This window comes from Poromitra crassiceps (genome assembly GCF_964638095.1).
Source record: "Poromitra crassiceps genome assembly, chromosome: 3".
NCBI classification, from domain to species: domain Eukaryota; kingdom Metazoa; phylum Chordata; class Actinopteri; order Beryciformes; family Melamphaidae; genus Poromitra; species Poromitra crassiceps.
In genome coordinates this window covers 68,889,613-68,908,232 of record NC_139625.1, presented here as the reverse complement: position 1 = coordinate 68,908,232, position 18,620 = coordinate 68,889,613, and the positions used below count along the sequence as shown (strand labels likewise).

Sequence of the window (18,620 nt, the reverse complement as noted above, 5' to 3'; positions counted from 1 at the left end):
CGTTAGTCATGAGGTTCATGTTGTTGTGCTGTCCTCATAAGTCATAACGCTAACGTTAGGGATGTGTTAGGAGGGTTAGGCTGGTTTCACACCGACGACCCAAGCCTTGCCTATGCCTTGCCTTTACCCACGCTTTTTAATAGGCGTCCGTTTTAGTCAACGAGGCTGTGTACACCGGCCGCCTGAGCGTGAACCCTGCGTGTACCCACGCCTTGCCTGTGCCTTGCCGATTTTATCGAATAGGCGTGAGTTCTATTTTGAAGCCGACAAGGCGCGTGCAGGCAGGCTTCTTCTGTCAAGCCATGAAAGAAAAACGCACAATATCCGTCGGAAATTGCAAAGTCAACTGAATTTCAAAATAAAATGGAGTTACTACAACATGTTGAGCAGAGAGACAGAGAGATTGACGGGTGGCTATCACGTGGGGCTTTCTCCCCGTCGGCAAACAAATCTTCATGAGAGAGAATAGCGACCGAAGAAGCAAGATGGACAATGTTGTTGTGCCAGGCTGCCAGCACATAGCCTATTCTTGCAAGATCACCTCTCTAAAATGTCCGACTATAGTCAGACCTGGTTATACATATCCAGCATCAATAGAACATTAAATATATCCGATTTATTTTACCTAGAGGCTACCCATGACAATTCTGGACAACACGTGAAAAAATACAGTCGGGAGAGAGGAGAGGCGCTTGTGACTCGGCTCCAGGTTCGGCGTGCAAAAGGCGTGCGGTGTGATCGCAAAAGCGTGTAACAGGTTCACGCCCAGCTCGGCGTAGGCGTGGGTTGAGGCAAGGCAAGGCGTAGGTTGTCTGTGTGAATGAAGCGTTAAGGTTGTGTTTTCCACAGTGGAAAGAGTCTTAGTACCTGGACACAGGTTTGCCTTTGATGTTCTTGTCACCTTTCTTCACGACAAAATCAAAGTAATGAGAAGATATCCAGCCGCTGAACGCTGACATTCCTCCATGGCAGGCTCTGCTGTGGTATGCGGTGACGTCACACATTGTTGTTGTCACGTTAAATGCCATGCTGCTTGGTGCTTTTTTGGTCACGTGAACGCCGACTTGTAACAGTCACAAGTCTATATCCTCTGTTTTGTGAACATTGGTTGCAATACCATATTGGTCCACTGCATGGCGCTCCTTGTTTTGTATTGGCTTTACGGCAACAAGTTACTTTACGCCACTCTCATTCTGAGTCTGCCTCCATGCAAGACGCAAGTCAGAAAGACTCTTCTCTTTAGTGACAAGTTATAGTTGGTGTATGCAAACTATAGCCTGTCGGTTTACATGTGTGGTGAACGATTAGTGCCGTGAGACCAGGCTTAAAATATGGTCAAGGGATAAATAGTCTGTGTGAAATCCCACAACTGCCGTGGCTTTGATTGAGTCTGTCATGTTAGCTGGCTATCCAGGAGGCTAACAGAAGCTACACAACACCATCAAACATGTTACAGACTGCATGTCGTTTTACGGCACGTCGCAATCACAACAAAAGTAAGCATGTAACGAGTTGTTTTATCTTGGGGTAACGGTAATATTATTACTTATATTTTATTAGTAATTCGTTACACTACTCGTTACTGGGAAAAGTAATATTGTTACAGTAACGCGTTACTTCCGAACACTGGTGGTGAGTACCCGATGTCACATGTACATAGAGCTTTCTGGCGCTGTGTTTTGTTGACTTTGAACGACAATATCGATAACGATACTATTGCACCCAGAGGGCGCAGTTTCTCCAACAGCAAAACTTGGAAAAGTTGCTGAATGGGGCTTTAACATACTGTCAAAGCAATACAGCAACAGTATTTAATGTAGGACTTCCCATCTAAATCAAGCAAATATACTGTAGCTCTTTCATAATATAGGAACCCACCTATGGTATACTGAATTAAGAGCATTCAATCACTAAACATCCTACAACTGTAGCACATTGAAAAAGCGAACACAAATGATCAAACATGCGAGCAGCCATACCATACCCTTCACTCAAACTCGGTAAAACTGTAAAATAACTTCACTGACAACAAGTCCAGTAAATAAATGCTGGACGATAAAACTAAGCGAACATGAAACAACTTACATGCTGGTCATTTACACACAGCAGCACAAAAGAAGACTCAGAAATGTCCAGAAGTTGTTTGATAACTGCACCACGGCCTCTACTGAGAGGATTAGAGAAGCACGGCTTGCGGAACTTGGTATTGAATTATCTGACATTATATGGGAAAGGAGTTTGTCTGTGGTACAACTCTGCTCAGTCAATAGTAGACACCAGCTGATTCAATTTAAAGTTGCTCATCGTCTTCACTATTCTAAGCACAAGTTCTTCCCCTCTGTCTCACCACTGTGTGACAGGTGTCAGGTGTCAGAGGGCACTCTGTCTCATGCCTTCTGGTTCTGCCCTTCACTGACGAGATTCTGGTCCAAAATATTTGACTGGTACTCTAAAGCCTAAATAACCCTTCAGTCGGAGGCAGAGCTCGCCATCTTCGGCTGCTTGGAGACCTCTTTGGACTCCCCCAGAGCTGTGCAACAGTCTCTGACAATGGGGACAACTGTTGCCAAAAAACTGATTCTGAAAGAATGGAAGTCCCCTTCCTCACCTTCTTTCCAACTGTGGTTGACGGACATGATCTCTGTTACATCAGTGATGTCACCTGATCAATTATGATGTCATCAGAGTGATGATGTCATCAGTGAGTGATGCCATTAGTGATGATGTCATCAAGGCTATAAGTAGGACCGGTAGAGTTTGTGTAACCGCACTCTTTCAGTCAGTCCAACTACACAAACATGGCTTCAATGCGCCAGAGGCACAACTGGACGCGCACCCAGCAGCAGAGAATAATGTGTCAGCGTCATTGTCAGGAGGAGCAGAGAGCACAGCAGAGCAGATGCATTGTCAGAGATAAACAGATGGAAGCCAGGGTGATGAATGAAGAGAGAACTGAGAGGAAGAGACACCTGCTTGAGTGTCAACAAGAGTTACAGGAAAGACAGATCGAGGGAACTCTTCTAAAGGCAGAGGAGGAGAGAATGAACACGGAAAAGCAACATGAACAAGAAGAGAGAATGGCAAAAGAGCTGGCCTGCATCACCTATGAGAAGCAAAGAGATGAAAAAATTAGGCAGTATATAAAAGAGAACAGCTTTGAGCTTCGAGAATTGGAGGCAAAGCTCAAGTCTGCATATTTGAACAGGGAAAGAGCTGAGCAGATTGCTGCGAAGGAGGCTATGAATTTTGAGACCAGGCGTCAAGAGGAAGATTTTGCTCACCAGATGAAGAATGAACATGAGCGAATGGCAAATGAGCAGCAGAAGCTTGAGCAAAAGCACCACGAGGACCTGCTGCAGTACCAGAGGGAGCTGGAGCAGCAGGTGGTGGAGCAGGACCGCAGAAGTGAAGACGCTTACCAGGAGTTCCTCAATGAGAAGTTAATTGTTGATGAAATTGTCAGGAAGATTTATGAGGAGGATCAGATGGAGAGACAGATTAAACTGGAGAAGATGAAAGCCACCCAGCAGTACATTGAAGAGTTAAAGAGACAGCAGGCTGAGTGGAGACGCATCGAGCGAGCGAAGACAGAAGCTGAGAACAGACGCATCAAGGAGTTTGCAAGCTCTCAGCAGCAGATGGAGGATAACAGGATGTCCAACATCAGAGAGAGAGATCAAGCAAAACAACAGCTTCATAAAATGCTCACTGAGAAGATGGAGATGGACAGGCAGCAGCATGAAGAGATGGAGCGGGTCCGGATGGAACTTTGTTTGGAGGAACAAGCAGAAGCTACCAGGCAGAAAGAAATTGAAGAGATGGAGAATAAAATCAGACAACGCCTGGAGATGCAGCAGACCTGCCAGGACCAAATGGCATTCAAACAGATGCGGAAGCAGGCCGAGAAAGAGGAAGAAGAGGCTTTCCGCCAAATGATGATGGCCAAGTTTGCAGAGGATGATCGCATAGAGCAGATGAATGCCCAGAAACGACGCATGAAGCAACTTCAGCACAGACGGGAGGCAGAGAAATTACTAGAGGAGAAAAGACAGCAGCATGAGGCTGATATGGAGCTCGAGGCTAAAGAGAGAGCGATTGAACAGGAGAGGATGTCACTGCGTCGACAGATAATTGAAGAGGAGAGGCAACGACTTCTTAAACACCATGCAATTAAACTCCTTGGATATTTACCTAAGGGCTTGCTCCGTGAGGATGACCTCGAGCACTTTGACGAGGACTTCAGGAGCTACTTTCAGAAACATCAGGTGGATATATTCTCTGTGGAAGGCTGGGGTAGTGATGAATAACACATCTTTAGTTTTATGCTATGACACTAAATGGCAGTCTAAGTTGAACTGAGACAAGAAAGACAGAAAGTCTAATAATGGCGTGGCTTCCCTGCATTCTTTAGCTATGGATATAGCAAGTTACTAGGTGTGCAGTTTGTGAACAAAGCGTTAGCTTCACACATGGGCATACACGGCCCTAATGGCATCATCACTCACTGATCACAACATCAACAATGACATCACAATTGCTTGAGTGACATCACTGATGGCTGTCTGAGATTGGGCTACTGCTGTGGGGACATACAGACTAAAACCAGACAGACATTCGGACTGACCCTCGAAGCCCCGGTCCCTAGAGGCCACACCGTGGGGGGGGGCGGGGGAGACAAAGAAGGAAGCGTTTGCTTGGAATACTGATACAATCAAAATTGCTCGAGTGACATCACTGATGACATCTGATTTATGACATCACTATAGTGACCTGGTCAACAGGCCTTGCCGTCTAGAACTGTAGACGGATCAGTGATTTATGACATCTGTGATGTACCTATGATGTCACCCGACCACCAGGCTGGCTCGCTTTCCTCTACAATCGTGGGCTCACTGTCCCTACAACACTGAATCCCATGCATAGCCTGCGTGTTGTCACCTCCACAAGAACCACGTCTGTAATCACCTCTCCTAAAGAGCTTGTTGCCTGTTTAGTTAGCATGGTCCTTTGTTGCACTGGCCTTCAGATTCTTCCATCTAAACTTCAATTGCTCTGTGGCCTCTTCTGCCCAGATCCCATGACATTTTCAACCCAAATGTGTTGTTTTTTTGTTTTTTTTCTCCCCCCCGATTTTTTTTCTCCCATTTTTTATCCCCCATTAGTGCTCATTTGATTTCTCAATCCTGGTTGCTACTCCATCCTCTGCCGATCTGGGGAGAGCCGAGACTGACTCCATGCTTCCTCCGAGACATGGGCAGTCGGGCAGCCGCTTCTTTTCACCTGAGAGAGGAAGCTTCACCGGTAGGACATAGCACGTGGGAGGTTCACGCTATTCCAACCAGTTCCCCTCCCTCTGAACAGGCGCCCTTAACGACCAGAGGAGGAACCACACTAGCAACCAGGATATTGCATGTTTTTGTGAAGGGGATTCCTATATGAAGGAAACCCCCGGGAGGCACGGGGAGAACATGCAAACTCCACACAGAAAGGTCCTTTTGCCGACCCCACCTGGGCGGTGGGCACTCGAGGACATGCGGACAGGCACGCATTCCTTCAGCGTTCACCTCGTCCCCAGGTGGGAATCGAACCCACGACCTTCGAGCTGTGAGGCGATAGTGCTTACCACTGCACCACCGTACCTCCCCAACCCAAATGTGTTTTTATGGCATGGCCACTAGGGGCTGAGGAGTCTGACATAGTCTAAGAGTATGTCTGTTTATCCCCAAAAAAATAATAATAATTATTTCAGTCCTAGACGGCTCGGCCTGGGGCCCCGGCTCGGCCTGGGGGCCAGGTCACCATAGTGATGTCATATATCACTGATTATTTCATGATGAGGTCATAAATCATGGATTATGTCATACTAGTCCTAGACGGCTCGGCCTGGTGGCCAGGTTACTACTAGTGATGGCAAAACTGCGGATGATGTCACACATGGCATCAGTGATATCACTCGAGTGATTGTGATGTGAGTGATGCCATCAGTGAGTGATGCCATCAGTGAGTGATGTCATCAGTGAGTGATGTCACTGTCACAAATTGTACAAGCCCCCACATCCTCAGGCCCAAACGAACCATTCGGCAGTGCCAACATTTTGTTGACGTTTTTCAAAAATTGTGGCCGTTTGAAGCCAGATTTAGAGGAATATCTCATTTTAAATTAACATTAGGATTACTGTTGTGATGTCATCATTCACTTTTAACCATCATATTTGATGAGGGACCAATGTGACTGTGTTCCCCGCACACTGTAAAAAGTAATGGGCGCACCTTGTATAGCCTTCCACATGAAGTCCTATGACAGAGAGCAGCTTGATGCAGATAGCACCCCCTAAATCTCTTCAGGGAGGTATTACAACTTATAAATTATCTCCACACTAGCATTCAGCATCAGCCATACATCTTTTCCCCCCCTTTTTTCTTATTTCCCCCCATTTTCTCTCCAATTATACTTGGCCAATTTCCCCCCCTGCTGCCCTATTGGCTGCCCCGGTCGCTGCTCCACCCTCTGCTGATCTGGGGAGAGCTGAGACTAGCACAATGCAACACATGCGCAGTTGTCAGCCGCTTCTTTTCACCTGACAGCGGGGAGCTTTACCGGCAGGACATAGCACATGGGAGGATCACGCTATTCCCACCAGTTCCCTTCCGCCCCCGACCAGGCGTCCCGACCGAGGCGCTAATGGAGCGACCAGGACACATATCCCCAATCCGGCTTCCCACCTGCAGACACAGCCAATCGTGCCTGTATGGACACCCGGCCCGACCAAGCCGGAAGTAACACGGGGTGCGAACCTGCGACCCCCATGTTGGTAGGCTTGGAATCTACTGCTACACTACTGCCGCGTGCCATACATCATTTGATTCAGGATAACCTTACTTTTCAGTCTGGTTTATTTAAAGTCCCGATTTTACATTTGCTTTGTCTGAAAATAGATGAATTTACCAGAAGAATAAAAACAGCAGTAATTCGACATTCAGTTACACAAAGAAACGCAGGCATTATCTAACAGACAGACGGACAACAAAATTCCAGAGAAGCTAGCATGTAATTTGCAACCTTTTAGCTGGGAAAGATAATTGTGTTTGGAGCTGTGAAAGGAGATGTGCCTTTTGTGCGTGCGCATGTCAGATTGTCTCTTTCTGCCTTCACATCTGTGCTTCTCTCTGTTATTTTATGCAGTGTGTATGCAAATGCGGTTTAAATTGGCCCCTACCCTCAAAGCAGATTGTCTTTTGATTTGGCTATTTGACTGTCTTAATTAATTTTCCTGGTGTTTCTGTAAAGCTACAGGACAACCCTGTCTTTATTTGCCACAATGCATCCATTCATGCACATACGCATTATTCTCTCACACACACACACACACACACACACACACACACACACACACACACACACACACACACACACACACACACACACACACACACACACACACACACACACACACACACACACACACACACACACCAATGGCTCGTCCTCCATGGGCTGGACAAGAGCGGTGAGCAGGTGCCCGGGTACCAACTTCTTCCAACCGCCGCTGGTCAGATGATGATTTTCTTGCATGTTTGTAGTGAACACTGTGGAGTCCTTCCGTTTCCTGGGCTTCCAATCAGCCGGGACCTGAAATGGGAGTGGAACAAAGCTCCCACCAAGAAGCTTGCTGCTGGTGCTGCCCGCAAGGACATCTCCAGACTGCAGCGCCGACCCCACCCATGCAGGTAATAAACTCTTTAGGGTCCTCCCCCATGGCAGAAGACTTATTTCTTGCAGTACCAGAATCTCCTGTCCCAGGGGCAGCTTCTACCCAGCTGCCACCCGCCTCTTCAATGAGACCCAAAAGCCCCCACAAATCAGGACTTTGTCAGTCCTTCCTCCCCCTGATGCCATCTGAGCAAAACAGCTCTGCAACGACTGGGGTCCCCCATGGACATTATCACAGACACTTAACCAGGGGCGGACTGGGATCATAATTCAGGCCGGGCATTAGATACCAAGCAGGCCAGGCCGATACGGGCCGACGCGCGTGTCGGCGTCCGAAGGGCGCCGGCGGAAAATTTGGGGCGTTTGAAGCTCAATTTGGGCCGTTTGAAGCCCAATTTGGGCCGTTTGAAGCCAGATTTGGGTCGTTTAAAGCCAGATTTGGGCTGTTTGAAGCCCGATTTGGGCCGTTTGAAGCCCAATTTGGGCCAAGTCCAATTTTACAATGAGATGCACCCACTTTAAACCTGAATAAAGTAATAAAACCACTAGTAAACCAGTAGGCGGCGCCTGGCCTGCTGTTCAGTGAGTGGCCTGGCCTGGCTTGCAAAAAAAAAAAAAAAAAAAAAAAATTTTTTTTTTTTTTGGCAGGCCAGGCCAGGCCAGGCCACCGGGCATTTGCCCGATGTGCCCGATTATGCAGTCCGCCACTGCACTTAACACATTCACTGCCAACAGTTTTTTTTTTACTGTAGGTAGCTTCTGCCAAGGTTTTTTTTGAGGATTCTGGCTCATCTTTCAAGAGCCGAGGATTATTTTCTGCTAGGACTTTGTGAACACAAAATATCTCAAAATAACTAATAGAATGTGTGCTTTCTCTGTCTAAAAGAGTTAGTTTGTAGAGTTAGTAGTTATGTAGGCATTAGCAGTTGAATACAGCATGGTTTCAGAGATTTTCAGAGTTTTGAGATAAATGGATTTTTAGAACCACCTCATGTGCCTGTGATTACGGGTGCCCTTGGGCAAGTGTGTATACTGTATTGTGTTTGTGTGTGTGTGTGTGTGTGTGTGTGTGTATATAACCTGGCAACCTGGTATCCATCAACACATGACCCACACTGTATCCTACACCCAACCCCCCGTGACAAAGAGACAATAGCACATATCCTAAACGGCTGCAGCCAATACAAACGACTTTACATAAGCAGACACGACCGCCTGGTGGATCTGGTGTCAAACAGCATCAGAGAAGTACAGGACAATACAACACAAATGCACAAACACAGCACTGTCAAACTGGACTGGTTCAATCACAACACCACCGACAACAACACACTGCACAATATCCCAAATACCCCAGACATTGTTTTCATCAATGAAAGCAGAAAGTCAGTCACCATCATTGAAATCGCCTGCTCTTTTGATCTGTACATGGACACCTGTTTCACAACCAAACTCATGAAATATCAGCCCTTGGTAGAATATATTACAACTCTAGGCTACAGCTGTCAACTCATTGTGCTTGTGTTTGGGAGTCTGGGGCATGTCCACAAACTCGTGCTCCGTGGACTGCAACTAGGCAGGCTGCTAAAGCCCGATGCAAAAAAATTAGCAAAATACTGCTCCATCTCAGCCATAATAGGCAGTCTCTTTATCTGGAAAAGGCGATGCTTTGTATATCCTTGAGTGCTAAACATGCTTACATATGTTAGTTTGCATACATTATATTTAAGTCATCATCTTGCTGCAATGTCTTTTCCTGTGCTTAAGAAGTACATGCATCAGTGTCTGGTTCAATATAAATGTACTGTACTGCGGCCTTCTTCTAAAATGTTTGGGTCTGTAATATTTGCTGTACTCTAGATCCAAATAAAAGTATTTAAATGTGTGTGTGTGCGTGCGTGCGTGCGTGCGTACACTTATTCCACAGTAAGCATAAGCTAAGAGAGAGAGAGAGAGAGAAAGAAAGAGAGAGAGAGAGAGAGAGAGAGAGAGAGAGACTAAACTACCGTAATAGTTTAGTCCAATAAAACAGCACCCCCTCCCCCACCCCCCTCTCCTGCAAACTCCTCCCCTCCGTGTGTGTTTCTCCGTGGCTCTGCAGCGGGTGTGTCACAAGCGAGTTTCTGCTGCCTGTCTGCTGCCTGGCGGCCCCTCGTAGGGCGAGCCTGGATGGGGCTCGTTCGTTTCTTGGGGTTTCGGTTGAGAGCTGGGATGAAGCTTTGTGCGATTCGCTTTATGCTGCGTGTTTCAAAGTGTGTTGCACCCAGTCTATTTTTGGAACCCCCCACCGTTGTGCGCCAGCGCGAAAGCGTTTTCGCCAAACCATTCTACAGTAGGTTTCCTCACGTTTCCTCACGCTTTTCCCTGCAGTTTTGGCTCGGCTTTCTCTAGTCTGGAGAGCACTGTCGCCACTTAGTGGGTCGGTGGAATGGGTTGTACACGTTCGGTGGCTCCCATATTTTTATAGGAGATGTAAAAGGGTTTGATCCACGTCCCACCGTCAATTTTTTTTTAGACGAGATAACTCGTCGACGGCAGTCAACCGTTGGATTTTTTTTGACGAGATATCTCGTCGACGGCAGTGAACGTGTTAAAGGACTTTTATTTGACATCTTAGATGGACATTTACATGACCTTTTACATGGACATTATCCCATGGACACTAATATGATCACTCGATATTGTCACGGTCGCATGTGAATGTGTCCAATGTGGCATCGTTATCTAGGGGGGGACACCCCGGCATTCCGAAATGTCGGCACTCCGACAAAATTGTCGGAATGGAGATCTGTCTCGCCATTGCGAAAGAACCCTAACCCGGGGGACCGGCTGGAGCTAACCTCTCCCAGCCCCCACGTCTAAACCTAACCTCTCCCACCCCCCATGCCTAAACCTAACCTCCTGCAGACCCTAACCCTAAACCTAACCTCTCCCACCCCCCACGCCTAAACCTAACCTCCCCCAGAACCTAACCTCTCCCACCCCTGTAGGCTAAATAACTCAAGATGCTATGTCGGAAAGGCGGACCTAATATCTTTCGCAATGGCAAAACCTTTTTTGGAGATAAAAAGGGCCGCCTCTCCGAAAGCATAGAAATCAATGATCGGAATGCCGACACTTCGGAATGGCGAGAGGACCCCATCTAGGGGTCTAAACCACACATCTCTCACGCTAACCACAACAAACAATCTGGACACACGACTGGGAATTATTATTCTGTGACTGCTAGTGTAACCCGTGTGTTCTTCCTCTGCGTTGTGTTCTGGTTAGGGACCGTTTGTTATTTCGGGAAGGGTCCACGAGGAAAATAGGGCAGGGTCATCCTGTTTTAAATTTAGTCTGAGGGAGGGTACACTCTCTTTAATTTGAGTCCAGGGGAGGGGTATACAATTTTGATTCGATAAAAATATATAAACTTTTTTCTTTTTTTTTACGTTTGCTTTTCGGACTTCAACAACTACTGAGTTGCTTCATTTACACCCCTCCTGTCCAAACTGTTTGGTATGTCCCGGTGCATTGTTTCTCTTTGGCGGTCCTATCTGTCGATCTTTGTGCTTGGCCTATCCAGACAGTAGGCGTGTACAGTATCTGGCGAATCAGTGGCGCTTTTCTGGTGATAATACGGAAGTACATTTCCAGCGCGAATAACCCACTGGAACAAAGTCGAGCAAACAAACAGACATGGCATCAAAAAATATAGAGAGGACGAATGTCCGTAAAACCAGCTATCTGCACAGAAGATTAAGGATTTCGCTGCAGTCTCTCTCTGCTGTCGATGTTCTTGTCAAATTCGAAGATGCTTTGGACAAAAAGGAGGACAACAAACTGAAAGGAATCAAACGAGTGCTGGAAGAGTTACTGCTGCCTCACAAAAACGGCGACAAACCGTGTGGATGGCTTAATTTCAATTTTGCGTTTGAGTTGTTTTCTTCTTTTTTTGAATGTGAACACATTCAAATAGAATGGTTTCGGGATTGCCTGTTAAACCAATCACTCGGCATCCCTGTTTTAATCTATAGGACTAAAGCAGGTCAACAATTTATTATTCTCAATGGGACAGCGGCAATTGAGAGCTTTTTTCTACACCTCGTTGAGGACGAAGAAAAGGAACGGGATGAGGAAATGGCAGACGACCGCTGAACTCGTGCACAGGGCTATTGAGTCAATGGTCAATGAGTACGACAGGAAGGTTGCCAGAAAAGTTATTGTTTGGGGAGGGTCAATCATATTTTTCAAATCACTTGGAGGGTCAAGGAAAAATATATTTTGATCAGAGAAGGGGCACAGCTTTTTATTTCAGAGCACACCAAATCCCTCCAGTGACCCCCCCTTCTAAACACGTCCCTTAGAGACATGTGTGGCGACATTCACAAGTCGGGAGGCAGCAGTACTGGGTCTCAAACTCTTTACTGTTTATAAAAAGCTGGTTCCATAAAACTGTGTTACAAAAATAAACAATAAGCAATAAATAATACGCGTTTCAGGCAGACTTCCACCGACACAGCTGAACTCGTCGCCATATTCCCATCCGACTGTGATTCTGGAGCTGTGCACATGTGCACAAAGTGACGTCACCATCATGGATGCGTTCACACAACAACAACAACAGAGCACTCAATCAAGACATTCACACACAAAACAAAGAAATGGTGGTGTTTTGGTTAAATTCATAAGAGAACCAGATTAAAGGCCGTTTCACAGTGGTGCGGATTTTCGCGTGAATATTCGGCACAGAGATTTGCAACAAAATGTTTTAATGAGTTGCAATTGAACCTTGCACACCGAGGCGGAACATTCGTGCGGGGTTTATTTTTCCGGACGGACTTTGACTTCCGCGGATTTTCGGATGCGGCAAGATACGTTTGACCAATGAAATCCTTTACTTACAACTGACGTCACATTGTAGTATGGAGCTGCGCCGCTGTTTGGAATGGTGATGATTCAATTTGTGTTCATAGCCTACTGTAATGTTACAGGCTATCTATAGCCTTCCTAGCGTGAACGTCCCCCCCAGTTTCGTCATTTGTTTACAAACACTGATCCCTCGTATATCGTGATTTTTTTTAAAGCAAAAGACGGTAAACAAAATAAAATATAGCCGCAAGCGGCGATGGGCGGGGTTCAAGCCTTGCGCAGATGACAAAGCTTCTGATTCTGACTAGGACATCCTCCTTGATATATCTGACAAGTTTTGCGATCATTGGACAAACAGGTGTGGAGTTACAGCCTTTTTTATGTTAAGCCACGCCCATTTCTGGCGTTTATGGCGCCCCCTTTTGGTCGAATTGCACAAAATTTGACACACATGGTCTAGGATGGTCTCCGAAGACCTCCTGCAAGTTTCGTGAAGATTCCTTAATCGGTCATGAAGTTATGACAATTTAGCTGTGAGGCCACGCCCTCTCACAACTTTAACGATCAATATCTCCGAAACTAAAGTAGATTTCAAAAATCCACCAATCACGATTGTAGAGCTTGCTCCATAGATGCTTCCTGGCGATTTTGGTGCAAATCGGTCCAACGGTCTAGGAGGAGATGTCAAAAATGTGTTTTCCAAACTTTTCCAAATATCTTAAAAATTTTCCAGACGGACATTGAGGGTCCTTATGGCAAACTTGTAGAGCAGGTTCACCTGAACATCTGGAAAAAAAAAGTTTGAAAATCGGACCAACGGCGTGGAAGTTATGGCCTTTAACGTAAAACCGTCGATTATAGCACCACCTTCAGGCCGATTCAAAAAATCTTTCTTGAGCAGCTACCTGCCAACAATATCTGTCATTGGGCCAAATTTCAGGTCTCTACCATTTACCAACTCACGGGAATTTGCGTTGGGGCAGATGAACAAGAACGGGAATAATAATAAACCGGCAGAAAAACAATAGGGTTTCAGCCCCTTCAGGGCTTGAACCCCTAATTACATGAAAATGCTCACCTCAAACACACTGCCAGTCGTTGTTCAGGGTCGATAGGTTTGCGGTAGTTTGTGTGTTTCCTCATTATGTGAGGGGCTATCATCCCCAACAGAGCCTCAAATTGCTCAACTCCCATTCTGAAATATTGCCTGAAGCGACCGTGATACAGGCGCAGCTCCTGGACCAGCTGATGAAACTCGCCATGTCTGTGCGCCTCTCTAAAATTGGGTGAACCCAGAACCTTCTTTTCCTCTTTCTCGTTTGTTTTCTCAGCAAAATGAGGAGCAGGTCGTCATCACTGCTACTACTACTGCTTGACTCCATCGTGGTCTCTGCTCACAGTTTTTCCACAGATGGAAAATTAACATGGGAATGTGAATAATTAGCACCCGGACCTGTGTGTATAGTTTGCAATGCGAAAAATCCGTACGAAATTTCGCATCGCATTTCGCAACGCATTCCGCACCGCATCTGTGTGAAACGGCCTTAACCCGTTACATTCACACCTCCTGAATTTCACCAAAATCATCCTGCAATAAAACTTCACTTCAACACCAAGGACTGTGTGTAACACACCCAATCTTGCCCCCTGGACCAGTTAGCAAAGATCTAGGGCCCTATCTTTGCAGTGGCCTTAGGCGCAAAAACTGGCGTTAAACGCAAAAAAAACGCGCCTTGCGCCTGCCTCGGGAAGATAGCAACATGGTTTTAGGCCCCGAAATGCGCTTTACGCCGAAGAGGCGTGGCGCAGGGCCAGAATAGGCCAGAATGGATGTTTCGGCCTTAAATACCGGCCTAACGATATCTTCCCCCCTGGCGTTAATTTAGCGCTTAGCGCTTTTCAAAACCAGGCCTTATTCAGTGCGCCGGTTATATTGTAATTGCGCGGAGCTCTCCTCTGCCATCTCACATTCTCTCCCCCTCTCTCTCTCACTCCCTCAAATCTCCCAGCATGCATTGAGACTAATACATTTTGAGAAGAAATATCAACCAAATCAGCCTAAATTGTCTAAAGTGGTAGATAGAAATAATCTTTCTGTTCACACAACATGCAATTCTCGAACATTTCAATATTGGCCAAAATAAAACACGACATCCAAACACAACCCTATGTGAAACCTATGATGTAACCTAGGTGGTATATATATCCCACGCAGATATAACGTGATTTAAATGAGAGACAGCCACAACACGGCTGTACTGTGATGTCCGCTCCAACAAGACTTGGCTTACTTCACATCCACTTTTACAATAAAAACACATTTATGCAATGACTTTACATAATGTAGGCTATATTTATGTGCCTCATCTGCAGCACTGGAGAAGAAAAGGTAGTGAGAGAAAACAATATCATTCTGGACAAACTTTCACCAATCTAATCTCATCATGACATAGGGATAGGCTATATTTTTCTAGCCAATGCATTTAGAACATTCTTTTCACTTTGATCTTGCTATAGTGTAGCATATTTACATGATGGCAGTATTTAAACTGCAGTTAGATTGGTTTGAGAAGCATAATAATAATAATATTATATATGAGACAGACGGGAATGAAACAGGGAGGGGGGGAACTCAGAGCGCTTCGGTCGGCTTTTCTGACCGGACTGGATCGCTCTGTGGAATTGGAGCTTAAAAGGGAAGCTTGTGATGCATTTACTGCACTTCTCCAATGAGCAGGTAGTGCATAATTTTACACTTAAAAGGCGTGGTTATAATGCTTAAGGCCGCGTGTAGCGCTGACACCAAAATATCGAGTGGGCCGATCCATGCCCACCAATCTGCGCTGGCCTGGGCGCTGGGCACAGTTTATAGGCCGATGCAACGATAGAGCCCCTAATCTTCAAGTTCAGTTTGAAACTATCCGTAAAACAGATTAAAAGGCGTTACAGGTTGATCAGGCCCTCAACCCTTTCAGAACATAGAGGTGCGTGCAGCCTACACCCATTACACGTGGTCCCTTTAGGCTCATGTGACCGTGTCCCCCCTTAACACACATCCAAAATATCTACTAGCTATCTAATAGCTACTTTAGCTTTATGCTACACCATTCCCTGCGCTTCGCCAACATACCCCATGTAACAAGTTCCTGTACAATATTCTCTATGAGCCTGCGATAAACAGAATAAATCAAACATTATACAGCATTTTCATACTCCAACAAGACTTCCAACAAGACTCACTCTTGCTGTGGCTCCCCGGAGCCCGCAACACCTGAACAGCACTGTCCCCAGTGAGCAGCGGCTCCTCGTTCAGCTACTCTCCACCTACATCCTCGTTGCCCCACTAGGGAAAAGCATGAAGAGGTGATCGGACGCTCCCACTCCAAGGTCAGGGATCTGCAGTTTGTTTCTCAGCTCTCCAGTCAGGAATCCACACAAAGTCAATTCAACCATCTCAGTGAAACATGCTCATTAGAGAAAAACAAAATAAAACACAAGTCAACAGTATGGCAAAACAACATAACAGACCCGGAACAGTTCAGAACAACAAGGCACCTTCACCCCCAACTCAGTCCATGGCGACCCAGCTGAACTCCTGGGGCACCGGCTCTCCCGCACGTAGCTCCAGAGTACCTCCGGCGACGCGCTCACCCTGGGCCTGCTCCTCCAGCGCCTGGGCTCCTTCACCGACCAGCTCCCCCATCTCCACCGGACAGCGCTGCATGGCCGTCCGCTGCTGCCTGGCCGTCCGCTGCTGCCTGGCCGTCCGCTGCTGCCTGGCCTGCTCCTCCGTCATTCTCCGACGCTTCCTGCCATGCCCTCCTCGCTGGGGAAAAGTCCACGGCGGCCAGCATGCAGCAGCAATGCTACCTTTTCACTCCACATGCGGTGCTCGCCAGCTAATGTTAGCTCACTTAGCTGCACCAGCTGCAGTTCCTCTCTCTATTCAAAATGTCCCATGCGGCTGAGAGTGACCAACTTGAAACAATGCGAGTGTGTTGAGCTTCCCACAGCGACCGAGATGACATCGATCAGATATGAATCCGGCTCACAGCAGCAATGTAACCCGTGTGTTTTTCCTCTGCGTTGTGTTCTGGTTAGAGACGTGTGTCACGACATTCACGAGTCAGGAAGCAGCAGTACTAGGTCTCAAACTCTTGGTAACACTTTATAATAACGTTCAGTAGTAAATCATTTATAAGCTATTAATTAATGATGAACTAATGATGAACTAATCATTTACAAAACATTTGTAAATGATTAATAAGTGCTATGTAAACATATTAAAAACGGGTTGTAAGTCATCTATAAACTTTCAGTAAATCATGAAATTATCATAAATAAAACGTTAGTAAATTGTTAATTAACCAATATTCTATCCAAAGTTTTTATATTCCAACCATTATCTCTATAAACATTTATTAATCATGAACAAATGATGAGCAAATCATTAGTAAATTATTTAAAAGTAATTAGTTGATACATTATAAATCACTTCTAAGTCAGTTTTTATATTGCAACTTCTGTTTATCAGTATCTCACCACTTACACATTTGTTAATCATGAACAAATGATGAACACATCATTTGTAAATGATCTGCATATAATTTGTGGATGTCTCATTAATTACTTGTAAGGTAGCCTGTTAAAAGCCTCAAAACAATGATACTGTACCGGTTATGACCTGTTAATGAAGCTTCTCCCATGCGGGTGAACAGGGACTGACTCCATGTATCCCCAGGCCGACCGAAGCAGTCAGCACTTAGAAGCACTGCAGCACAAACTACAAAGTTTTGCTCAACTGTAATAAATGATGTGTAAATAATTTACAACTCACTTATAACGCTTCCTCAACGGTTACAAATGATTTGTACATGTATACAAATCATTTATAAAGCTTTCTGTATCCCCTAATCTAAAGTGTAAACAATTCATCACTCATAAATGTGTTACATATAATCTGTAGATCTTCCTAAACGGTTACAAATGATTTGTACATGTATACAAATCATTTGTAAAGCTTTCTTTATCCCCTAATCTAAAGTGTAAACAATTCATCACTCATAAATGTGTTACATATCATCTGTAGTTCTTCCTCAACAGTTACAAATGATTTGTACATGTATACAAATCATTTATAAAACTTTCTTTATCCCCTAATCTAAAGTGTAAACAATTCATCACTCATAAATGTGTTACATATAATCTGTAGATCTTCCTCACCTGGTACAAATGATTAATGGACCCCAGGCCCCAGCAGAATACATCTATATTGTGCAGCTTTTACTAAATGTTTTTTTTTATTGGATCATTAAAATACAGCATTCCAATTACAAAAAGGGGTAATATACCAAAAAATCAAGGTCTGGGGGGAAATAAATACTTTTTTCAATCGAAAATGTGTGGAACCATGATTTACAAATTGAAAACACAATAATTACAACAATAAAACAGTGTCAGTGTCTCTAAACCTTAGGAGAAAGCCTACATATTCTCCATATAGCTTTGTTGTCAAATTATAGGACACCATACTGTACGGATATATTTACAGATGATGACTTATAAACTAGAAGTGCACAAATGGAAAATAAGCAAAGAAAAAGGTGTTCATTTAGTATCTCAGCAACATGTACAATACATATTGTATCGATGAAACTGGTTGTTGAAATCATCCAAAGTCCACTCCACAGGCAGGCAGATCTTGAGACGGACGTCCCTGTGTTTGTTTCCCCTGCCACCACAGCCAGCGGTTCGTCTGCCTGATAAAGAAAATTATGTTACAATGGTCATGGCAGATGGAGGAGACTACCGTCTCACTGTAGCAAGGCACACAAGCAAGCATTTATTTCTGAAACAAAATATTTTCGCGGCCACAAGATTGAGCGAAAAAAGGTGCGTTTGTGTAAAGTATTCAGATTTCTCTGAATGGCGAGGGACGCTAACTGCTGCTTTCTGCCATTTTAGCGAGTCCCATTCTAATAACTTGCTCGCAATAAATAACTAATTGGCTTTGCTCTAGACATGTTTGCAAAAACTGTTGTAATACTAGCTTGGT

At 45.2% G+C, this 18,620-nt stretch overlaps 1 protein-coding gene across 1 annotated transcript; it reads left to right on the top strand.

Moving 5' to 3' along the window:
- Positions 1 to 2,798: 2,798 nt before the first annotated feature.
- Positions 2,799 to 4,307, top strand: mns1 (meiosis-specific nuclear structural 1; the record flags this gene model as incomplete). Its single annotated transcript, XM_083633128.1, has 1 exon — positions 2,799 to 4,307. The coding sequence occupies one exon, from the start codon at positions 2,799 to 2,801 to the stop codon at positions 4,305 to 4,307; it is 1,509 nt and encodes a 502-aa protein (XP_083489254.1).
- Between the last annotated feature and the right edge of the window lie 14,313 nt (positions 4,308 to 18,620).